General features: G+C 41.3%; 1 protein-coding gene across 1 annotated transcript in view; it reads right to left on the reverse strand.

Moving 5' to 3' along the window:
• Window positions 1-25,013, reverse strand: part of igsf3 (immunoglobulin superfamily, member 3) — a 78,995-nt gene extending 53,982 nt beyond the window's left edge. Inside the window, exons 1-2 of the mRNA XM_086266075.1 lie at window positions 24,051-25,013; window positions 5,520-5,900 (exon numbers count right to left, since the gene is read on the reverse strand). Coding sequence (XP_086122201.1) covers window positions 5,520-5,900; window positions 24,051-24,090 — 421 coding nt within the window. The 5' untranslated portion in view covers window positions 24,091-25,013. The remainder of the gene's footprint in view (window positions 1-5,519; window positions 5,901-24,050) is intronic.
• Between the last annotated feature and the right edge of the window lie 1,183 nt (window positions 25,014-26,196).

Consider the following 26,196-nt stretch of genomic DNA (forward strand, 5'->3'; position numbering starts at 1 on the left):
AGCTGTTTATTGTGGCTGGTCGGTGTACGGGGAATTATGATTAATAGAAACAGGCTAACAGACTTGTAATGATAACAGACATTCACCTGTGCTTTGCACCACGCTAAATAGCCTCGAAGGAAACTCAACAATGTAGGAAAAACATCAAAACACACACCGGTATCTTTAAGCTGGGAAAATAAAAAATGAGCCTGCAACATATGCACAAAGATAGAAAAGGAAATACAAGTGTTCAGCATCCTATGGACTCACTTACACAGATGCAATGTTGGCAGTCTTTTTTTTAAATATTTGTTCAGTCATGGTTTAACTTATAAAGTGATTCATTTTGCTTTCAAATACTGGTTATTTGTTTTTTAATAATGTTCATTTTTATGCCTGAGAACAGAATATGAGCTGGGTAAGAGAATACACAGCAGAAAAAAATAAGGAAATTAAATAAATGAAATATGAGCCATAAAAATAACCAAAATAAAAACTCTGGAAAAATTGGGTATTTTGCTGTGGTTTGTTATGAATTTGTTTTTGGGTTTTTTTGCCCAACGGTATTTGAATAATGGGAATCTCCAAGGTCTCAGCTCTAGTCTTTTACTTTTTCCTCTTTCCTTCTCAATTTGTGCTGGCTAATTGCATTTAGGAGTTGCATGGCGGTTGGTAACTGCATTAACCTCGGGAGTCACATCAGGCAGAGACTATTTAAAAACGCACCCCTATAGCACCAGTTGTATTGTGGGTAATGCCTCTAGGAGGCGTAACCAATCACATCGGAGTGAGACGAAGAGCTCATCATTTATTGGTCACACACTCTTTTCAGCATCGCTCCACTACCTATTTCCAATACTGCCTCCTTCTGTCCCTATTCCCCTCTTTTCCAATTTCCTTATGTCTGCCTTTTTTTTCTTATTTTATTTTATTTTTCTTTAACAAAAAAAAACAAAAAAAACAACACACCATATATTGAAACTTTTACTTCCTCAAAACTGCTTGCTGCCAAATGTATTTTTTTCTGATGTCACACATCTCAAGATGGACATGTTCTTCTTTTCGCTCATTTAGAGAAGGCGAATAACAGAAAGCCATTTGTTCATGAACTTACCATGGCTTTGATTACCCATCTTTTTTACTCTGTTACTACAGTCCTGGCTTCTGCCAAACATGGAGGCTAGAATCTGTATATGTGCCAGCACAATGACTCCTGTGTGTTCTATGGCAGTGAGGGTATATGGAGAGCAGCATGTCTCAGCGAGGGCTTGTTGTTCTGCTAGTTGTTGGACAAGCTCGCACACAGGCTGGTGCGTAGGATAAGGACAACCGTGACGGCCATGTCAGGCTGTTGTCCTTTTCTTCTGCAATCTGATGTGTAGGAGGAAGTCAAACAGGCACAAGCACACACACATAGAAAGAAAGAAAAATCACACACAAGAGCATACACCCAAGTAAAACAGACTGAGCTTAGTCAGCCTCCAACTTAAGAGAACGGAGGTGTACAAAGGGAAATGCCAGGTGATCTTTGACTTTAAAAAGCTTCACATCACTCAGGTTAAATGCATGCCTTATGTAATATTTGACAATGACAGTGGAGCATGCATAAACAACAACAACAACAACAACAATTATTACAGTAAAAGCACATGATTAAAAAACAGGAAAAAGGGAAAAATGGTTATGCATTTATGCGACATATACCCTCTATTGTGATGACCATAGCAAATTGTGGTTCACTCAACCCAGTTTGCTAATCTAGTAAAGCGGTGTGAATCATAATTATTGCTCTGTCAAACAGTCATGTGGAGCTTTACATCTGCTGCTGTCCAGACTTCCCATCAGAGCCGCCCACTGAAAGCTGAAGGTTTAAAGCAGCAGGCGAGCATTCAACATATAACAACGTGAGCAGCGCTTCTGTTTAACTGATGAGAGAAACTAAATCGTTTACCTCATCACAGATGTGGGAGAACCTGCAGCAACTGTGAAGTGCATGCAGACAGCTGTGATTAGGCTTCTGTAATAAACCCTTAAGTGTTTAGATGTACTTAAGTTTAACACTCAGGCTAAGACAGACTAAGGTAAAAACAGAGAAGCATGGTAGATTGTTTTTGTTTTTTTAAAGGAGTTAAAATCATAAGCAACATGCTTGAATAGAAAGACAGATGATGTTTCAACCATGACTCTAGTAAATTCATATTGGTGACACAAAAGAGCAAATACTCGAATCATAATAGGAAACTACTAAATTTGATTTCACTAACAGAATTCTAAAACATCCCACACACATTTTCAACCCTGCAACAAAAAAAAAAATCGACAATTTTAACACAGTTGGGTAGCTGCGATGAGTGTACCACCAATTCATTAAATAACCAAATGTAAAACAAGATCACAATCCACTTCTGCTTGTGTGTTTAACAAAGGCAAGAAAATATTTTTAGGGTGTTTTCACACTTTAACCTCTTGGTTTCGTATCCTTTCACACTAAGACAAATCCAAGTGAACAAATGTCCCACAGAAGTACACTCGGTCTGCTTACTGGCCTGAAGTGTCTCAGAAATAAGCAACAAAAGTAAATACAGGAAGACTGTTTTTGATTAGTGGATAAACAGAAAATCTACATTTATTTTATGCTACAGTTTGTGTACATCTATAGAACTTTTCCAACAGTCAGAATGCTTTATGTTCAAGGATGCAGCAGTTACTTCAAATATGTAATGTACGCCCGAGCTGGGTTAGATCGAGATGATGTAATCTGATGAATCTGACTTCTAAATAACAAAGGTGTGAAAGAACATTGTGCTGTCAAAGTCAAGCTGCTTTCCCAATCCAAATGCACAGAGGAAAATAATAAAATGTCAAATCTAACCTTTTCTCCTACATACTAAGGATCTTCCCGTGGTTTGGAGCCATTCCATAATTTAGTGGATATAATCCAGAATGTGTGCAGTGGTGGCTAATTATCATTTGCACAGGTGAAATATTGGTATTTTGGGACCAAGCAGAGAAACCTTTTCAGCTGATTAATGGCTTTACCTTCATGGAGGATAAAAAAAAAAGTCAAACTTTCTATCTACCCCCTCCCTAAAAAAAAGAAACAACCCCTTTCAGATAAAAAGAGAAGCAGGTATCCCATTTCAGGTAGTCAATAACACACAGTTGTTGTATCCATCTGATAGACAATACAGGATGTTAAACAAAAGGTCACAGTATCGTGCTGAATAATGTGCAGGTTCATGGCTGAAACTACTTCCCTTTAGGCAGCAAGTGTTAAGTTCCACATTAAAACCCTTCCCTGCTCTTTGTACAGAAAGATGACAGTGGATGAAACATATCACCTTGAGTAAGACTTAATACAGTAGTACTCAGGGCACAGATTACTGTGCAGCCTTCTTCCCCTACAATTAACCCAGCCACCCCACTGCCAGACACTCACACAGACATATCCCTTCTGTCTCCCTTTCTATCTCACTTCCTACATGCCTATATGTCTTTCATAATACTCCCTGCTTACGATCATCCTTTGACACTACCCTTGAAACACAATTCCTCAAAGGCACCATCAGCAAAGGTTTTTTTAAATACATCAGAGGGAGATCAAATTAGAGAAAGGGGTTGATGATTAATAGAAACAGACACGTGACAGTATGAAAGCCAGACGAATGTGCTATAGAAGAGAAATAGGAGGGTGAGAGGAGGGAGAACAAGGTATTGTTTGCTCACAGTGGTCCAGGGAGGCAAACAGCTGCCAGGGGAATACACAGGGACTCAAAAGCACAGTAGAGGAAAGGGGAAGAAATGGAGACCCTGCTGCGTACCCCTGACCCTAGAAACTGGGTTAAGAGGTTAGAGACACAGAAAGAGGCTCAGATAACAGTCCCTCAACACCTCCGCTCACATACTCTGTCTAGCTCTCTCTCACACACTGATCTATAAATACTATGTGCTATCAGCACTGCTGTTTCACAGTGCCCTGCAACTGAGCCCTGCCCCACATTCAGATCATACTGCTCATGCTAGAAAATACAAACCACTGAAGTCCTAATAATAACTTATTTGGTGAAAAAGAAAGCTAAACTAACCATTGATCTTCTAGGCAAACAATGTCTTTGCAATGGTGACTCAAAAAGTATGCAAATATTTGCATTTCTCAGCTCGCAGTGATACTGTGCTTTCATCCCATCGGAATCTGCTTTGACCTTAAAAGGAAGGTCAGTCGTGAGAGAAATAAAGGCATGAAGTTATGGGGGGAATGGAGTGACAGCTGTGTCTTCAGTACTGCCTTTTGGGTAGATGTGTGTATGACTCCGGAAAATAAGGAGCGGGAGAGGGGAAACTACTGACTGCTACAGTCTCACATTCTGCCAGTACACTGAAAGAGCCCACGGCAATAGATAAATGGGTGGTGTGGGAATACCTGTGTGGATGCGTCTTGGTTTTCCCCCCGTTCAAAACAGGTGGGAAATACATGACAATGTAGTGGAGGGGAAAGTCTTTCAATGCATGTTTCAGTGTGCGCAGGTGCTTTTTTTTTTACAATTATAATTATCCTAACAGTCACTGATCAAACTGTTATATCATTACGCCAAAATGGATGTTTTTTTGTTGCTTTTTTTTTTTTAGCTAATTTGATTTAATAAATTAAAGTTTTCAAATTTCTGCTAGCAGAAAGCAGTAGAATATACAGTAATGTGAAAAAGTCTTAAGCCACTCCACATGTCTTTATATTTGGGTCCCAAGATATAACACTTTCTTGTATTTTTTTAGTGCTCTCGAGCAAAAGTTCTCCAGCCTTTTCACCAATTTTCCATCCAGTTCTTGTACCCGATCTTTTTCACAGGAATGATTTTTTTTTGTTTGTTAAGCCACTAAAAACTGACCTATGAATCATTCAAGCATTAAAAAGGCACCTAACACAAAGGAGGAAATCATCCATCATGTTCATCGATGGGCTAGCCTCCCTAGAGCACTACATTACTGAAGCAGTTCGAGATCATCTTGACAGGAAATGGAAACAGAAGGCAGCCAAAGAAGAGCTTTGAATGTCTCAAGAATGCCTTGAGAACTATTGTTGAAGATTATTTAAAGAAATTAGAAGAAAGGCTGTGTTGAAGAATAAAGTTCATACCAAATGCTGACTTTCAAGATGTTATGTGTACATGTTTCAAATCGCTGCACGTAGTTCCCATCCTAGCAAAATATTAAGAAATGAGGGGTGACTCGAGACTTCTGCACAGTACTGTATATCTGTGAAGTGGCACATAAACTGCACTGCTGCAAAGGTTAGATTAGTGCTAATGAACCTCTGTTTGAAAGGTGCAAAGCAAACCTCCTCTCCCTAAGCTGAATGCTAATTCAGTATAAAATCTTCCAATTATGTTTCTGTATGCGTATCACAGATGTCACATTAGCTGCATGCTCATGCTCAGCTACACACAGTTTTAGTACCTGTGGTACCGAGATGTGGTTTGAGTGCGTGTGTGTGTGTGCATAAGCTTGTTTCTGTGTGTACACGTGTGCTCTTAGAGACTCACCAGTGAGGTTGGTGCGTGCACTGTAGGATCCCAGGTACCGCCCGTCTGTATTGGGTGTGTAACACTCAAACAGACCTTGGTCCTTGGCCTGTACTTTGGTGATGTGCAGCACAGCTGAGTCACTACTCAGCTTCTCCACAAAGATCTCCCCACTAGTCACCCTCTGGGAATATACGGCATAGGCATAGTTTTTCGTAGCTGTGCTCACAATGCGAATCTCCCGGTCTGGTACTGAAGGGAGGTACATGGACCATTCGAAGTTCTGCTCCGTCCCCTCTTTGTAGCCCGTCACGTTGCACCAGATGGTCACGTGTGAGCCTTCAGTCCGTACGAGCGGCCCACTCTGCACCGTTACCACTCGCTGAGCCACAGCGACACCGGCTAGAGATGGAGAGGTAGTGGGAGCAAGGGAGGAGTGGACAGGGTGAAGGCAGGGAGAGAGGAAAGAGAGAGCATAGGTTACAAAACTGCACTTTAAATATTTAGCATTAACAGAGTTTATGCCCCCCACATCTCCCAGGAATACAGAAACAGTGTGACATGTGCAACTAAGCATTCACGGGTGTGCTTACCAAGGTCGAGGTGTGCACACAGACTCACCTGAACGAGTTCTGAACACCAGTAACCACTTAGAAAAACGAAAAAGAAAAATCACAGTAGCTCACAGCTATAATCTAATCACGCTCACGGCAATCACACACACTCGCATGTTAACCCTTCCCCACAAGGACACCACCGCAGCTGTACTACACTGTGGTGAGAAGCAGCCATCTGGGAGTCAGGACGGAGGTCAGCATGAGCTGGTAAAATGCGTGTCAAGCTGTACAGACTACAGCTGGGGTTGAAATTTAGATTTATCCGGTACCAACATTGTTGGCTATTCTACTAGCCTGTCATTTGCTAAGAAGGTAGCTTTAAAACATCTCCCTCCTGGCTACACACTGCTCTCATTATAAACAAAAATAATTAGTGAACTAAACCATCACAGGGGACTGCAACAAACTGCGAGCAAACCAAGCCCTTGTCAAGACCGATTATTATCACTCTTTGTAGCCTATATTTAGGCGTTCAGCATATGTGAAGTTTGCCTTAACTCCTTATACACACACACACACACACACACACACACCAAACACACACACAGAGAACATTCGCCATTCAGGGAACAACTACAAACATCCCTCTCATTGGGGCCAGAGACAACAGAGCATTTACACATACCCCCAAATCCAGACAAAGTGACAAGTACGCTGTTTCCTGTCTGCACAAGCAACTGGGGATTGCAGCTGTGTTTTCGTGTGTGGGTGCGTGTGTGTGTGTGTGCATGTAAGAAAGAAAGTCTGTAAGAGGCTGTGTCTGTAGGCACAATGCTCAGCATTAATAATTCACTAGAACAGCTTTTTAACTTTAACATCCTCACTCTTACCATAGTAACTTTCTCTCACACTTGCACTACACCCGTCCTTTCATTCACTGTGAGCGCAGGTCCATTAACACCCATGTTTGCCTGTCCAAGGTCAATCTTGTAGAAAAACAAAGGCCCTTTTGCAAATCGTGCTCGCAGAGTCCGCAAAACGTAGATGAACGGGAGGAAAAGTTACGATGATTTTGCTGTAGGAGAATACTTCCAATAGAGTCGGAGCAAGCATCGTTATCTAGATGAGGGGCTCGTGTGTCGTTTTGTTTTCCTTGCTTCCTGAGATTCCTGAACACCTTCCACAAATGAACAAGTTTTACAAATCTATTATTGTGAGTCCCTCACCTTAGTACTCTATGAAATCAGTTAGACTGAAGTGAAAACTGATTAAAATAATCATTCCTCAAGGCAAGGATTTCAAAATTGTACGCCCTCATAATTATGAAAGCAGCCACTGTAGATAGGTTGACCTTTTCTTCAAAGAGAAATGAAAAACAAAACGCAAAAAAACTCAAGTTAAATTGTTCAAACAGCACAATTATGTTGTGATATTATTGTGTTACTATAGAAACAAGATAAAAGTTCGGAATCTCATTGTAGCTTCCAGTAAGGTCACCAAGCCTTGCTACGTTCCTGTGCGAATATTATAGAAATACTATACAAGACTTGAAATGACAAAGTAGTGTTCCAATTCCACTCTTAATAATGCTGCACTCGTAAGCAGTGTGTGTGGGGGTCATAAGCATATTGACATTTCGAATGCGGTCTTGAGTCATTTTTCATAACGCATCGACAATGCTTTATTTACACATTCAATCAATAACACACAACCCATTTAGGAAAGTCATATTTTGTTTGAACATGGAAATGGAAAGGAATTCAAAAAAAACAAAAAGTCACTAAGCAAAATATTTATCCCCAGATTTCTGTGGAGCCCCCCTGGGGGTCATGTGGTAGAGGAAAAATAATTAGAAGAGGATCCACAGAAATGGATTAATAAACCGCGCACACCAGTCAGAGAGGGAATTCAACATGTTTTCATTTATTATTTATTATATTTTCGTTAATAAACTTGCATACTTGTTTATCCAATTTGTATGCAATCTGTGCCGTCAGCTTTTTTCTGCTTATCTGCCAGCTTTGCACATCTTTTTGGACCTGCACATACTGCTGTACCACACTGCAATGAATCATAACCTGTTAAAAATTTGGCAACTGACTTTTACTTGATATAAAAAAATGTTTCTACAGAGAGAAAGCATTAAGCACTCAAGACAGAACGTCTACAATGAAATGTGCTGGCAAAATCTATCTGACCACAGCATGGAATGTAGTATGTAAGAGCAGGAGCCATCAGTAATGACTCAGACCTTGGTTCCCCCAGTGTTTCTTTGCTGTGATGTCAGTGTGCTAATCTGGCGGCACCCAGTCTACCCAAATCCAAGTCTGTACTGCTGCATTAGTGCTCCTCACGCTGCAGCTTCTCACCTAGAACTGCTGGAAACATATTACTCATACATCCAGAAAAAGAAGGAGGAAAAAAACCCCAAAAAAAACAAACCATACGACTCATACTGTGTTGGTGCACTAAGAGCTTTCCTTCACTTGTCTCCTGTCATCCTCATGAAACAAGCTTCTCCTCATTTCTGATTACTCTCACTCCCTTCCTCCATGTTTCACCAATCATCAACCCTCCCCTTCGTCCTGCCCCTGCAGTCTCTCTTTCTCTGGATATTCCTGTCTCTTTTCTGTGCCTCACGCTTCTCTGCATCTTTTCAAGCAGGATTTAAGCAGCTCTGTGAAACTTCAAAGTGTCCATCGCTCTGCAGGCTGTTTAGAAAGGATGACAATGACAAACCAAACCCTGCAGACCTTCAACTGATCGCTCTATTCCACCACCCTTCCACAGTAATCCTGAGCCCCCCCCCCCCCCCCCCCCCCCCCCCATCTCCCAACTTTTTCACCTCTGGCTGCGCTGCCTTGATCTCCAAGTGTCCATATTTGTTCAACAAGGCCTCAGATATTCTATTATTAACGCTCGTCTCCATCTCTGCATACCGCAGATGTCCTGCTTTGCTACCTTTTTCCTTCTCTGGTATTCCTTTCCTGTATCTCATACCTCATCATAGCTGGCCCATTGCTTCCCACACAACTTTGGTGCAAGCAAAAACATGTGTCCCACATCAGGTGATGAAGAATGACCACAAGCAAGCTGACCTTCCTGTTGATCGGTTGGAGGATATAGCAAATGGGAGCAAATGATTGCAAATGCGCGCACACACACACACACACACACACACACACACACACACACACACACACACACACACACACACACACACAGAGAGAGAGAGAGGGAGAGAGAGAGAGAGAAAGCTGCAAAGAGGATTAAGCTAAGAAGAAGGGGGGTTAAACACTAATCCAATCATTCGTGGCCAGTGTCTTATTCTCAGCGGAAACAGCAGTGAGGCCACTCGCATTCATTCATACCTACACCTCACATCATCACTCTTCTATGACACATGATAATTATACACCTTGAAAGGTGTATAATAAAAAACACTGTAGGGCGTAAGTAATATAGAGGGCATTTTCACAGCGGTGCAAACACATGCTAATGTAGAGAACAGAGCTGTCCATCAATGACTCTCACTTTGCTTCAGTTTTTAATTACATACCCACACGTGTAAATACAGATTATATTCTATACATGCACACAGGGACGCCCATAAAAAGTTTAAGCAACCTAACGAGGATCAGCCTAACGTAGTTCCTTCATCCCAACCGCAGTCAGGCTGTACAATACCCACACAGTATAAATACTGTTTAAAAATGATGTATATTATTATCACTTCCACTGTACTTTACGTATATATCAAAAAGAAAAATCTTGGTGTATTTTACTGTATATAGTAACCATCTGCATCTTTAATTCACCTGTTCTTCCCTTTTGCTGCTGTAACAAGTGAATTTCCCCAGTGTGGGACTGAATAAAGTATGTCTCTGTTTATGATATAAAGGTGAGGCGTCAGCCTTGCTTTACTAATATAATATATGAGGTTAAATTACTGTGAATTCATAACACTTGACTGCTCTAATACAAAAAAAATAGATTAGACTCCTTGTAAATGCATTTATTCAATTGCCTTATTCGGAGTGAATAGATACTATCAGATTTTCTCAGCGAGAATAAAAGCTCTGGCTGTTTCACATCAGAGGTTTTTATATTTCTGTGTTTGTTTTGTTAAGAGTTTTACTTCTCTCACTTGAAGCAGGTTGTTTCTAAAGTGGAAGAAGGTGGTCACAACTCCAAACATCCATCCATCCATTTTCTTAACCTGTTATCCAATTCTATGTCGCATAGGGGCTGGAGCCTATTTCAGCTGTACACCCTGGATAGGTCGCTACTTGATTACAGGGCTAACACGTAGAGACAGACAATCATTCACGCTCACATTCGTACCTATAGCCACTTTAGAATCACCAGTTAAAATAACCTACTGAGAGCCCACACAGGCACAGAGAGAACATGTGAACTCCACTCTACCACAACCCTACTGTATAGCTCCAATCATTTCTTGATGCAGACGGAAGACTTTTTTGTTGTTCTTCAGTAGCGATAGAAGTCAAGGCGTGACAATATATGTCCACAATAATGATGACATCACATTACACTGATTCTGTGATACTGTATTCACTGCAAGAAAATCATCTCTATAACTGAAGGAGTAAAAAGCAGCCTCAAAAAGGCAAAAAATTATTTTTTTACCCTCTGCACCATTGCATCAATGACTTTATGTATTATTATTATTTAATTTTAATAACGTGTCAGTTGAACCTCTCAGTTCCCTGATTAGCTTCTCCCCCCACTGACTGCTGTTTCCCCTCTGTGAGTTCCTTGTTTTTCTTCACAGCTGCCACTTTTTCAAGTTGGTTTACTTGTGTTTACTTCACCTTCAATCATTTGGTAAACTCCACCACAAGAAATCATGAAATATTGACTAATAAGGTTGCAACTTAGCATGAATTATTAATATTACAGGGAGATACGCAATGCATAAAACTAAATAAGTTCTGTGACTATTTTAGTTTAGCGCACAGTGGTTTGAATCTTAAACTGGGATTATAGCCAGTGTTTGAGATACTGCCAGCCCTTAAACTTCACCTCAATGCTTTTTGGCAAAAACTATTTAGGAAAGTTGAACAGGGGACCGTCTAATGATTCAGCGAAACACGACTTAAACATATGAACATGCTACATATAAAAAAAAGTGCTCTACATCAGTGTCCAGTTTGCCCAAGGGAGGTTCAAAATGATCCAGAGTAAGGCAGCAATAAGAAGAGCAAAGGATTACACGGGGAGCAGAGGGAAAAAAAGAGCGGAAGGGGAAGAACGGTTGCCTCCAGGTTGCAGAACATTACAAAATGCACAAAGCTTTTGAATATATATTTTACACCTTGGGGTTTGGACCCCCTTTTGCCTCAGGAGCTGATGATGTAAATCTTCTGTTCCACAATATCCCAAAGGCGCTCAATTAGATTGAGATCTGGTGACTGTGGAGGCCATTTGAGTACAGTGAACTCATTGTCATGTTGAAGAAAGCAGTTTTAGATGGTTTGAGCTTTGTGACATGATGCAATATCCTGATGGGCGTAGCAATCAGAGGATGGGTACACTCTGGAGCTACACTTTCATGTTTTTAATGCCTAATTCTGATCCAACCATCTGAACGCTGTAGCAGAAATCGAGACTAATCTGACCAGGCAACATTTTTCCAATCTTCTAATGGCCAATTTTGGTGAGTCTAGCCTTAGTTTCCTGTTCTTAGCTGATAGGTGAAGCGTCTGGTGTAGTCTTCTGCTGTGGCAGTCTGTCTGTTTCAAGGTTAATCACTTTTTGTATTCAAAGATTCTCTTCTGCATACATTGGTTTTAACAAGTGGTTATTTGAGTTGCCGTTGCCTTCATATCAGCAGTCTGGCCATTTTGCTTTGGCATCAACAAGGTATTTTCACCCAGAGAACTGCTGCTCACTTGAGATTTTCTCATTTTCAGACCATTCTCTGTAAGCCCTAGAGATGGTGGTACAGGAAAATCCCACTAGATCAGCAATTTCAGACTCAAACAAGCCCATCTGATCCTAACAACCATGCCATTCAAGGTTGCTTAAACCACCTTTCTTTCCAGTTCTGGTGCTCAGATTGAACTTCATCAGGTCATCTTACCGTTGTGCACATGTTTAAACGCATGGCCTAAATGCTGCCATGCAATTGGCTACTTAAATATCTGTATTAACCTGCAGTTGAACAGGTGTACCTAACAAAGTGGCCAGTGAGTGTGTAGGCATGCTGCTAAATAATGTGCTGCCATTTGTGTTACAGAAAGAAATAAAGTCCAAAGAGCGATGACGAATATTTTCCTGTCCACTCTTCCCTGCACTCATTAACCATACTCCAAAATCACTCTGTATATTTCTCCCTCTAGGCCCCTGAAAGCATTTGACCCTGTTAACATCATTACCAGAGACAGCAAGAGTGCCAAAGACACAGAGAGATTCCAAGATGAGGCAAAACAGAAGGAAAGAAGATCAATGAAGAGCAGTGTTGGTCAAGTTACTTGAAAAAAGTAATCAGTAACTAATTACTGATTACTCCCCCAAAAAAGTAATCCCGTTACTTTACTGATTACTTATTTTCAAAAGTAATTAATTACTTAGTTACTTAGTTACTTAGTTACTTTTTAAAAACACGATTTACAACCTGAAGAGGTGATAAAGTGATAGATCTTTCAGCCCAATTCTACTTTTTCTACATAATCCATCATACAAAATGTAATCAAATGGAAAAGTCTCTTTTTTTAACTTGTTTTATCAGTTTTAATCTTTTAACTTTATGCATCAAGCAAAACATTTAATTATATGCAACATTCTCTGACTTGAATAAATTAGTTTAACATTTAAACCTATTTTCTACACATTCCAGCACATAAAATAAAATATTTTTTGTGTTTTCACTCACTCTTTCAAACAGATGCAAGTAAAACACAGCAGAAAATAAATAAAGTCAAAGACTCAGCGGTCCTTTTGCTCTATTTTCACCTGTAAAGCAGGAGCAGGGTAGGCGGAGGGTTACCCTGGTGCAGGTGTGCTGCGGTCAGTTGAAGAATCCGCGCGAGTGTCTCTGTGAGTTTCCCATCACGTCTAGCTACTCGGTGCTTGCTCGGAAGTTTAGGGGTTTTTTTCGCTGTAAAAAGAAGTTTTCTTCCCACGCACGATGGACGCTAATGTTTTTGTCACTTTTTATGGAATCAAACTCAAAGTAAGGTCAGTACTTCCACACTTTAAACGCTGCACGCTCATACTCTCTCCCGCACTCGATATATTATCCATTGTTGATCTGCACACAGCTGCTGTCACCAACGTCGCACTTGCTTACGTCACTGTCATGAGACATTCTCGCAAAAAAAAAATCACGGTTTTAGTAACGCAGTAACGCAGCGTTCCTACGGGAAAGTAACGGTAATCTAATTACTGATTTTGCAATAGTAATCCCTTACTTTACTCGTTACTTGAAAAAAGTAATCAGATTACAGTAACGCGTTACAAGTAACGCGTTACTGCCCATCTCTGATGAAGAGAGATTTTTTTTTAATGCAAGAGGGGCACATTAGCAGTCAGTAAGGGTATGATCACAATACAAATTCTAGCTTCTTTCTCAAAACTGTCCAACAAAATAAACCTTTACATGCTAAATCATATCGTGCGCCGCAAAGAGCACGAATTGTATTTTTGTAATGCCTCTTACGTGAAAGTGTCTGTGCAAAAGAAATGTGATTTAACAGACTAAAATTCTTCACGTTGCCTCTGCAGAATAAATTTAACATTCGGCTTGTCAGGCTTTCCACATGGCACTATGTAATCATCCAAATGTAAACCCAGCAATAGATTGATGACAATACCCGACTTTATTTCCTATAGTTTTCTCATCGTATTGGAGAGACTCTAGACAGCATCGAATATTGCAATTCAGGCCTCGTCCTCTTACTCCTCTTGCCATCCGTGTCGTTCCTGCAGCGATAATCATGGCGTGTGTCAGATTGTAGAAGTCGCTGCAGCAGGGCTGTTTTTAAAAACCTCTGACCCTTGTTCCAGCTTCAGAATCTTTAATATTGACAGCCTCATTTATTAAGTGGGAGCATCTTATCTTTTGTACTTAAGTGAAAAACTAAATGTTTTCCCTCAAGGCACTGTCGAACAAACATCTGAGTGATAGGGAGAGATGGCTAAAAAAAAAAAGAAGAAAGAAAAAGCAAGTGTTACGTCTTCCACGAGAGGTCAGTTACATAGGCCGGCTGGTCAATCCAACTGCTGACGAACAGCTACAACAACTGCCCATTACACCCACACACTTCTAATCACAGCGACAACGACAGAGTACAGGATGTCCACGGGGTTGGTAGAACAGCAGTTCAACTGTATGTCACCATCTTGTCTTTGTATGTGTCAAGTAAAGAGACAGAGGTGATGTTAGTAGTACATCCCGAAGTCTATCTGGATTCAAAGACAATAGATCTTTTTTTTTTTTAAATGCCATTCAAGTCTCACTGCATTCAAATCAATCATGCTATAGTCTCCATTTCTGTAACTCCCATCCAATTCTCAAATCTCGGTGTAAACTAGGACTCCTGCTTTGAATCACACCTGGGTCATGCTGTCCTCGCGCCTCACTATGCTAACTAGTTCTAATTTATGGGCCTCCTGGGCTGTAGCAGTCATGACCTCACCTGCGCTGTTGCTCGTAACAGCTGGTGAGACCAGGATGGAAGCCGAGGGGGGTTCCTAATTCCTACTTCTGCGTCAATATGGTGCTGAATGCTCGAAGTGTGAGTGGCCACTACACTATAAATGGAACCAAGCATTAAGGATACGCCTGCTTAGCTGAAATGTAATTTTTCAGTGTGTGGGCTGATTCATGTTTTCTCCTCTCCATTTCCGGTGCTGGCATTATTCGTCAGTAGTGTCAACAGCGCAGAGCAGATCATAATCTATCCTTCTCGACAGAACAGCTGCCTCTTCATCCTCCCTCCTACACCCTCAGCTGCTTCGCCTTCTTGTTGGACCACGTCGGAAAAAGAGCTTTTAAGTTTTATTGTTTTATCCGAAGAGATCATACGGAACGGATAATCAACACACAGTCACTACTGTGACATACACAGCTAGAGCAGTAGCTTGACATATAAATTTAATTAAAACCTTAAACGTGTGCGTGAAGGTCATTCCTTAACAACGGCGCATAATGATTAAAAACAGAGCTGGCTAGTAATGCTTTGTCTTCCACGCTCCAGCCAAGGCTACAGCAAATTCAAAGGAACCTATTATGCAGGCATTTCCTAATTTCTGTCATAAACCTGTATAATAGTGGATGCTCATAAACTCTTTCCCCGCCAAAGCATTGTTTACCAGTGACTCCCGAATCGCTAATGAGTCAAGGTGTCTTTACTCTATGATTTATATCACAAAAAAAAAAAAAAAAAAAAAAAAAAAAAAAGAGCAGAAAGTTGGATTTTTAACACATCTCATGACATAATTGCTGTAACATGTAATTACTGGTGATGATGGTGTTTAATGTGGTCAAAGTATCAGTTACTCACACCAGCCTATGTACAAGCAATCCCTGTGACCCAAAAGCTTCAAACTTCCCTAAATGTTTGGTTCCCCTTATTTTTTCCTACTCTTGGCTCACAGATGATGACAGAGAGCGTCCTAATATGGTCATCTTGGTTCCAAGGGAAAGCCAATCAGAAGACCGTTAACTTGAAAAGGAGGGGGAAAGGGGCTGCAACAATATTAAAGATAATGCGAGCAGAGTCTAAGAATAAAAATATGCCGTTGGAAATTATATAAATATAACAGGTCCACATCAGGTGTTTGAAATGCTTTTCTGGAAATGTGCGACTCCTGAATTATGGAATCTGGGTTACTGAAAGGCAGGGTAAACACATACAGTGTAACAGATGGCTACAGTCACTGTAGACTGATGAACAGAACTTGAAGGAGGACCGTCTGTGCCACATTGAGGTGTCTACATTAATAGCTGAAAGTGACAATTTTTCCATGGCAAATACAGCCATAATTCCAACTACTGTTTGTCACTGTGAGGAAGACAAAGGCGTCTGGACAGAGGACAGAGGTAGTCTGTCTGGGCCAATCATTTCTACGTGCACACACGAACACACCTTCAGTGCACTTAGTGCTTCCATCTACACCCCACCCCAAATGCATTAACTCTATGTGGACACCTGCTACCACACTAACCTCCTCTTCCCCAACCCCCCAGTCATAACCAACCTGATTCCCTCCTCCCAACCCCCCACCTGCCACCCCACACACACACACACACACACACACACACACACACACACATCCCCCACCCGGTCTGAATGACAAAGCATTGCGGTCTCAGAGCTACGCCCAAACCAAGCTATTCCTCCAGAAATAAGACTAAAGGAAATATATAAATAATAATAAAGCTGTACACAATATGCAGTCGTGACTAACTCTTACAGAAGAGTCGAATGTTCACGTTAATTGTCGCAAAAGAAAATGTAGCTATAAAAGCCGCACAGCTATCTCTGGTCATTATCCATCTTGTACTTGTGTACAATTATGCCTGACAGCTGCGTCTACTTTATGTACACTGGTTAGGTTTGGGTTTTTTTGTATGACTGGCAACTTGCTATCAGTTCCCATGTTTGTGCATTAAGCCGCAGATTGGAAAGAAAACTAATTAACTATTAATTACTCTACTTCAAACAGACTTTTTCTGCCATTGTCAGTCATTTTGCCTCTCAGGCAATGAAAGACATGCGCTTGTAAATTCATGCATTTATGCATAAGCAATTAGACACACAAACACACACATACACACGCCAGCACATCTTTGGTTTTATGTGTAAAAGCGAGCGCCGTAACAGAACATAGCGGTAAAGTGAGTCAAGCGCTTTTTGCGAGGGGAATGTTGAAGGCAAAGAAACGTTAATATAGACATTTAATTATGCGCACGTGCTTCTTTAAACGCGGGCATAGAGATGAGTGTCTGTCAGACGATGAGGACGTGGGGGTGGGGGGAGTGGTCGCCATAGTTACAGCGCCTGGTGTGCATCCCACCCGCGTGGGATCTGCTTGGGTGGAGGATCAAGCAGGGAGCAGGGGAGTGTAGCAGCGTGGAAGGACAGCAACTCAGTACTGTGGGTACTTTATGTTTTAGTGCTTGTTTGTTTTAGTGCTTGTTTGTTTGTGTGTGTGTGTGTGTGTGTGTGTGTGTGTGTGTGTGTGTGTGTGTGTGTGTGTGTGTGTGTGTGTGTGTAGGAGTGAAGTGGAATCCTCTTGTCAACCAGCCATCATGACTCCTAACACAGAAAACGGGAGGAGTCGGCAAAACCCCCAGGGATTTGGGGTGGGGGTTTGTTGGTCTTATAACTAAGCAAGAATGGTGCATGTAAATACACCCACTAAATGCGATTGTTAAACTTAGCACCTTCCCCTGAAACTCCAAAGATAAATATCTGGTTTGGATCACACTTGACGGCAGTTTCTAATTAGTGCTCTTTGAAGAAGGGGTGGGCTGGGCACAGTATTGTTTAAAATGAGTGGGGGATGGAGGTCAGGGGCTATTCACTGGAGGAGGAGGAGAAGCAGGAGGAGAAGGAGGGGGAGGCATGCTGGAGTACCTTTTAAGCGTGTGAGTGAGGAGAAGCAGGGGCACGTATGCAAATCAGCTCCAAAGAACACCTAAACAGTTTACAAACTCAATGGCTAAAGGGATGTAGTTGGGATGTTATCGCAAAGCACGAGATTGGATCTGAGGCGTGAATAAGCGAACAGGCCCGGGAATGAGAATGTGGCAGAGTTATGATGTAAGGAAAGGCCTGACAGTTTACCAGAGATACCGCAGCAGAGTTAAGATCAGACACAAAGCAGACGCTGCCTCTTCTCTGTCTCCAGCTCCAGCCACTTTCCTCATTCGCCGTGGCAGGCAGGAAGTCTCCTACAAGAACTCTGGTTGTCTTCAGTCACTTATCTCCCCATGTTGGAGAGAGACAACTCCGATGTGGGTCATGGGGAGGTGGGGGTACATATAAGGAACTTTTGTTTTAAATGTATTGTGAGCACTAGAAGTTTGCTCAGTTTCCTGATGTTTTCTGGATGTTCCCTTAGAAGGAAACATGAGTTTAATTGCAGCTTTTCACCACTCAGACGATGCAGACAGGAGGGCGAATGACAACAGACAACACTGGTGTTGTAGGTCTGTGAAGGTTTTCAGTCATCCAGGTCATGGTGTTGTAGGAAAACTCTGGTCACAATTGGGTGCGAGCAAATGGGTAGTAGACTGGCGTCTACTACAGGGCAACAATTCCTTGGCCTGAGGACATGCATACCAGCCAGTATCTGACTTGCTTTTAGGTACACATGACACAGGAAGTTCCCAGAAGACAAAACATTTCCATACTGGCACAATCACAAAACACCACTCATGCAGCTCTATTGATCCATGCCTAACGAGACATCTCAGTCATAATGTTGACCGACGAATAGCTTCTGTTGTCATTATACATCCCAACTTTAATGAATATTTACTGGGAACTTATCACACAGTTTGTGGATGATAGCCAAGCTGTCAGTCTTGTTTCTGCTTTGGTAGTCCCCCCCCCTCTGTCGAGTCAACAATGTTATGATATGAAAAAACAATAGCACAAAAGGCATCCTGTCATGGGTATACACAAAGAGATGGGTCTGGTGTTTATGATGCAAACAAGCGTGCGTGCAACTACAGAATACAGCAGGCACAGAAAATAACAAGGGGAGCAAACAGCGCTGCAATCAGACAGCTGCACAAGCTCGTATTCCCCCTAACAGAGAGAAATTGGTCCTCTGACTCTGGCAACAACAGCAGGAAAAAAAATAATAATAATGAGGAACAAATCTTGGGACTCGCACCAAAAATTCCCATACCATAAACATAGATCAGCTATGCAAACAGCTAGCCGATGAGTTATTGCTTTCTGCCTCAGTGTCTAGACGGCACTGTCTCTTGTGTCAGCTGAGGCTTAAACACACATGAAATGCATTCCCCCGTGCTGTAACAGCTGACTCAAGGTGCTCAGCATGAGGACGCACTGGTTTGACCGCAAACAAGCTGTAATGCGCGTAATTTTCGGGTGGGGGGCTTTCAGCTGTTGTTCTTATTCGGGACAGAGGAGAGGCGGGGTGTGCATCAGGGAGTGGCACGACAAACTTTGAATCCCAACAAAATTTGAAATGCCTGAGTCAGCATCAGTGACATTAGCATGGTCCTTGAAAGCGTGGGAGTATAATGGATCACATTCAATGTGTATAATCTGTTTAATGAGAGAAGATTACATTTGCAAAAGATGTGTTGTGAAAATATACTTATATGATCAAGGATTACTTTCAAATGTGTCCATTTTTCATGAAAAGCATTGTTATTAATTGATGATGATGATTAATAATGTAACAATACTGCTTCTGTAAGGATAATTTGAATGAATCAAGAATAAAAGATGAATATCCAAGGACTTTTCTTTTTGCTCTTAATATAGATGGTTGAGATGGTTAAAAACAGAAAAAAAAAACATGAAACATTTTGTGGTTTTATCAATTTTTCTACTAAAAAGAAACTTTTTTTCCAGTAAATCAAGTATTCCTCTGACAACTTTTGTTTTTGACAATTTTATTTATTATTATTATTATATTAATGACGCAATGATGTAGCATCTTACTTCTCCTCAAAGGGAACCCATTATTATAGTAAAAAAGACCAAGATTTCAAATAATGAGTGTAATTCTTACAAGCTTGAAAGTCAACACAGGCACAATAACTGGACTGAAATTAGTGAAAACACAGCCAATGTCCAGAGAAAAACTTTGAAATTCCTTCAGAAAGTCTGGTGAACAATTGCTCAAGAACACCTTAAAAAATCTACACAAAAGTCTGGCTTCATGTCTCCATATAGAGAAATGACTGAGGTCTTGAGACTTTTGCACAGTAGTGTATCTGCTGTTCAAATCTTCTGTTTGCAAGAATAAAGTTGGCTTAAAAGGGAGGATGACTCTGAAGAGGTGTGATTTAAAATGACACAAAGATTCTGGAAAAGAAAGTAATGGGTCCCCTTGAAACCTGCATCATAACATCACTTATAACAGTTATGTGCAATTGTCTTGATGAGTCAATTTCATATGCAAGATTCCTAATTTCTTTCTCTGTTAATTATACAGTTTGTTCACATTAAGAAATGCAAACATTGTAATGAGCTTGTCTGGAATGAAAAATGAGATCAAAGTAGAACTACTTTCAAGCATTTGCGACAATTGTCACGGCACCATATGGACAATCAAATCTGCACTTGAATGGCTGCAAGTACCGCCCTTCTATTTCTGTTAAAAACACAGGGGGGGGGGGGGGGGGAAAGGAACACTACACATTAGATATGTCTAAACTGATAATGAGCTTATAAGTACCTTCATTTTCTTTGATTGGGCCGGTTTTAGAGGGCCAGCTTGATAAAGGGTCGGCTGATAAGCTCAAAGTTTGATGGTGCTACAACAAGTACTTAAAACTTTTCTCTTTTCGATCAATAGCACTGTAATGAGCCTGGATAACAGGCTATGGTTTCAGTTTCTCTACAGGCTTGAAACAAGTGATCAAAAAATAGCATCAAAATCCTCATAAGAGAAGAAGGGAGATGGCTCAAAGGAAAAAAGAAAACAGCCACCACACACACCACCACCATACCATCACTTTTGAAAGTTTTACTTCCTCCACTAAAACTTCATATTTCTGCTGACCTTTTTCCCCAAAGGATATCATTTCTGCTTTTTTTTTAATGTGTTTTCCTTACAATCCTAATACCAAAAGGAAGAGACTGTTGAGTGAATGAAGCTCCATTATTACACTCCAGTAAGGACAATTTACTGTAGTCAGACCTGAAAAGCTACTTGGCCGTGTTTAAAAATGAATGCAGACAATACATGATTAGCATGCCAATGTGTTAGGGGAAAAAAAAATTAAAAGGTGAAGAAAAAGATAGAAAAACACTAAAGTCACAAAACTGTGATGCTACAGCAGGGTTATACGTTTAATCTTTTGTAGCAAGCTACGTTCAAGTGCTCCCTCTTAAGGGCCCACCGCAGCCGCTAGACCAGCATATCTGAGCTATATAGCACACTTGATAGGCCAATGTGTAAACCACAAATGCTTAAACCATTATAGTATAGATCCACTTCTTCATAGTTTGTAAGGGATGAGCTAAAACATAAATCATTGGTATAGAGTTTGTAGTGCCTGATATGAGACCTGATTTTATCGATGTTACATAGCTATACTAGGTATACTACACGTTAAAAACCTGTATTACTCCCTTCCCATCCCCATAACTAACCGTCTCATGCAGGTTTATGCAAATTCATTCATAACGCGTTTAAGTGTCATGAGAACAAGGTAAAAACAGATCTTGTTATGCAAGTTGGAAGAGATATTCGACAAATACAGAGATACAAAATGTGAAACACACACACAGGCGTCAGGATTTTGCGCTAAACAGTGTGAAGCTGCTCTTAGACGAGCTCAACAGAACCAATGGCAGCTCATCAGAACCTGAGCATCCACTGGCCGCTCTTCTATCAACCCAGTAAACGGAAACCACTGAGGCATTTCGCAGTTAAACTTGACAGCCTCGCACATATCACACTTCCAGTTTAGTTACATAAACTGGAATATGTTGGATAGCAAGTTGGCTGCCCGGTTTCAAACACACTCACACAAACAGAAGAATGCCCGCACAAAGCACACACACTTTTACACCAAAAGCATGACATCTTTCTCGCTCGCTGAAGGAGAGAAGGAAGACATTCTGTTTGTAAAGCTAATAAATATTCGTTCCTTCAGGCGACTCCTTTTATAAGCTTTATATCATATACCCTGGTGCCACAAATAAACACACACACACACACAGACACACACACACGTACCTGGTTGCAAACTCAGCAGCATAAATAAGCCAATATAAGATTTGCCTGCCAAAAGAATGTGTAAGTGGCACCTCTGTCTTTAATAATGACTGATACAGCCTTCATCTATCACAGCTGTCAGCCATCTTTATTATGTTCTTCCTTATCACACACACACACACACACACACACACACACACACACACAAACAAACAAGCACTAAAACATAAAAAAAGTAAGTTCAAACATGTGCTTGCTGACACACTGCGAATGAATCACACAGCTGATCACACACCGCCAGACAAGTACCTCTAACCTACCACAGCTGCTTGTGTATGCAAGTAGATGACAGATAGACAAATGATATGAAAGTATGTGGCAGTGCATATGCTAGTCATGCATTATCAATATAGCAATACCAGTGCTGCTAATATGAAATATAAGCATATTTTTCCTTCAGACACGTTATTTAGTTATTTAGTTCATGGCTCTGATGGCTCTAAAATTGGAGGACAGGTATAGAATTTGAAATCATTGTGAACAGAAATGATTCAAGTAAAAAAATTAAAAAAGTTCCTGATGCCATCATGCTGATTTAAATTACCACTTCTATTTTGGAATAACTGAACTTGACTGCTTGCCAGTTGATTGCCACCCCAATATTTTTTTTCTGTCTTCTCGAGGGGGATTGGTTTATAATGTCAGCTAACAGTGAAAAATACCAATCACAAGTTACCAAAGCCTAAAGACATGTCATGCTTTTGTTTGACTAGCAGTCTAATCCCACAGACATCGTTTACAGAACAATCAGAATAGTCTGAAAAGACTCAAATTTAAAGAGCCAGAGCCAGAGAATTTGCACTTTTGTTAACACACTGGTTCCAGATAATTTACTCTGAGTCTATAATTTTTCAGTTGTGGTGATTTTCTGCCTTTGGTTTGGACTACGTCCCAGTTGTCAGGTTCACATTACTGATAATGTTGGCAATAATAGCATTAGTATCATGTTAAACACTGTTACTTCAACAAGAGCCACACAGACAGTTGTTACTGTCTCCCTCCTTGCACCCAAAAGCTTCTTCGCCACCTCAAAGGGCTTCCAAATTGAATCATGATTATGCAACATGAAAACCCCTCTCTTATCCCTTTTTACCACCGATATCTCATCTGTACTGTGACCGTGTGAAGGTCAGCGCATCTCACATTCGAATTGGGAAACCTGCACAGAGGTCTGATCCTAGTGAAAGTGACTCACGATGTGCTGAAAGGGGATGAGAAGCAAGGCACAGGCTGGTAAGCCAAGTGGGGGCCTCCAGCAGGCTGACTTCCACTCCCACTCCCGCACGCCCCCTCCTTTGTGCCCCCCCTCAGCAGTGCTGACAGGCCACCCAGTCCAGGAACAGAAAAGCCATCTGGTGTTTGTTTGGGACAGTTCACAGGCAGGATGAAATGTATATGTGTGTGTCAGCAGTGATGTCTGCATGAATGTTTGTATCAGTGTGTGTGTGGTGTGTGTGTCATCAATGTGTCTAAACTTGCATTTGCAGGAAGGTCTCATACAGTGACAAATGGGTTTTATGATGATGACTTACTGTAAAGCAGAGCAGGCACTGGGTGACATCAGAATCTATTATGCACAGATCCAGATGTGTCTATATTATGTGCATCTATAGGGGATGTATTGATACACGTGTGTGTGGCGACAGCAGCTGGTTGCCTATATGATCAATCCATTTAACACTGCAGGACTGTATAAGCTTAGTCTCTAACTAAAGACCAAATATCACATTAACCTAGTTCACCGCGTACACACACACACACACAGCTGTTCACGGGCATCTGTTATTATTGCAGCGATTTAACCGAAGTAGTCTACTTCCACCTGACTCAGAATGACTACTAGCCCAGTTCCCCTGCCTGTAAAGAGGTTTGATTGACATGTCTCATACAGGTGTGCCGTGACAGACAAACAGATTTTATCTCGGAAATCTGAGCACTGATAAAAATAAATAAATAAATAAATAAATAAAAATCAGATAACAAACGCAGTCTCGAAGCTTTTTTCACCTTCTTTTTTCAGATGACTTACCAAGCAGCGCGCAGACTAGAAAGAGCGCACCGGTTGCCATTGTATGTGTGTGTGTTGCTCCGCTGATCCACTTTTAATATCCCCTCCTTTTAGATGAGAAGCCGGTGGCGTCTGACAGTGTGATCAGCTGCTGGTCCTGAACCAGAAAATAAGGAGGTCTACAAAACCCCGGAGGCAAGAAGAAGAATAAAAAAGCTTCCTTGAGAGTCAAATCCACAGCTGGCGGCTTTCCAAATGTGCGACCCACCTCTCTACAACGTCCTTCTGTTTTAAATAAATAAATAAAAAGCCTCCGATGTCGTTTCCTCTCGCCTTTACCCTCACCTATCTGCTTTTATCGCTGACGATGAAGTGTGCGTATGCCCAGCGCCTAGGCGACCCAACCCACTCACTCGCAGCACCGGCTCACTACGCATCCGAGACTGCGGAGGCGATTCGCACTCGCAGCCTCCTCAGTAAAAACTAAAAGTCCGGCGTGACTCCTGCGTATCTGGATACACGAAGGGAGGCGGGGAGTGCTGACGGTTTTGGGAGTCAGACTGGAATAAGTCCCGGATAATTTTCCTTCCCCTCACTGATGGGAGCGCAGGATCACGAGCAAGCAGTCCAAGCAGGCTCTGTTTTTTTCCACGGCAAATCCCGTAGACCTTATAATCAATCTCTCCACTATCGCTCCGCAGAAAGCCCAATGGGCGGGCGCTCCAGATGAGGCAAGCAAGGCTTTATACTCTGTATAAAAAAAATCACACCAGATTGATCACAATACTCTAACCCAAAATAAGTGATTTGAAGTTGTTACTGCCAATTCAAGTGGGCATTGTGTGCTAATTTAAGACACTATGCGTCTAAATCTTGACAAGATTATTAAAAGATTTTACGAGCTCAAAAAAATGAAGCAGTTCATCCCCAGAAAGAAACGACCCAACCCGTTGCTTTTCCTCTCTGGAGGTTATTTCCTTGTTTTCTGCCTGACCAAGCACTTTGGCAGTTTGAAAACTTGAAAGCGTGTTGCCTTGCTCCACCCCTAAAACCACGCCCCGGCCGTGTGGGTCTGGGGTGCAGTGGGACAAGGACGCATTTGCATTTGTTTGTTGAAATTCTAGTTCAGGCCGTTGATAGATTGAATAGGTTAATCGGAGTGGAGGGCAATTAAGCCCCTTATGCTACTAGTTTTCCCAGCTTTTTATTTGCAGGGTAGAGTTCAACCACTTTTTTGAGGTAGACACGAATTGTTCGCGCAACATCTGTTTACTGCATAAACGCACGATGATTATCACTTGAAAAATAAAATATCAGGCTATTCTTTGATGGTGTTTGTTTATTTTGCGCCGATCACAAATGTCGCCTTCTCATGTATAATTTACAAAGCAGTCTGCGTGTTATAGACAGATTTTGTACCTCTCCTTCCCCCCCCTCACCCCACTTCTCCATACACCACCTGCGTTACACACAACTGGCAATCAACATAATGAGGTGCCGCTCTGTTTGGGAACTGCAGAAAAATATCTGAGAAAAAAACGCAGTTCACCTTTCATGGGTTGAAACTCCATCCCTCTTTGAATCAGATTATGAGAACATAAACCACGCATCGCTTTGACATAAGCACAGATTTATTGATTTTCGTGACGCTGCTCCATTATTAGCAGGATCTAAAATAGACAGGGTGAATGGGAGTTTGCTGGGAGACAGGCACAAGTGAAATAAAACTGCTCGGGTGAGAAGCTGTGAAGTGAGAGAGCTGCTCTCTGAAAAATTGAATTGAAAAGCCCAAAAAGCTCTAACTTAGTAAAACTCTAAGCTCCCTCCTGTGTAGCACATAAATAAATGAGTAGGCCTTTTGCATGTGCGTACAAAAAAAAATGCAATTGCAGTGGACCCATCTGTTATTTTCTTCATCAGCTGGGAATTGCAAGTTCCGAAACCGCCTGAATGTAACATAAAAAAATTTTTTTTGGAAAGCAGTAAAATGATTCTCTTCTTCTTTCGCCTTCGGATTTGAGCTCAAATGAAACTTAACGAACACGGTGTGGGCCCTGAACAACAGCCAGAGACAGAGAGATGTTTACAGAGCACACGTGCGTCAATAAACCGCAACATGACATCTAAAAGACAAGAGTTTAATGGGAAGAATACATCTGTTTGTCTC

Source organism: Aulonocara sp. 'chitande type north' Nkhata Bay, linkage group LG16 (genome assembly GCF_057382095.1).
Source record: "Aulonocara sp. 'chitande type north' Nkhata Bay isolate Kocher_YH1m ecotype deep benthic linkage group LG16, A_spYH_male_GT1.1, whole genome shotgun sequence".
NCBI classification, from domain to species: domain Eukaryota; kingdom Metazoa; phylum Chordata; class Actinopteri; order Cichliformes; family Cichlidae; genus Aulonocara; species Aulonocara sp. 'chitande type north' Nkhata Bay.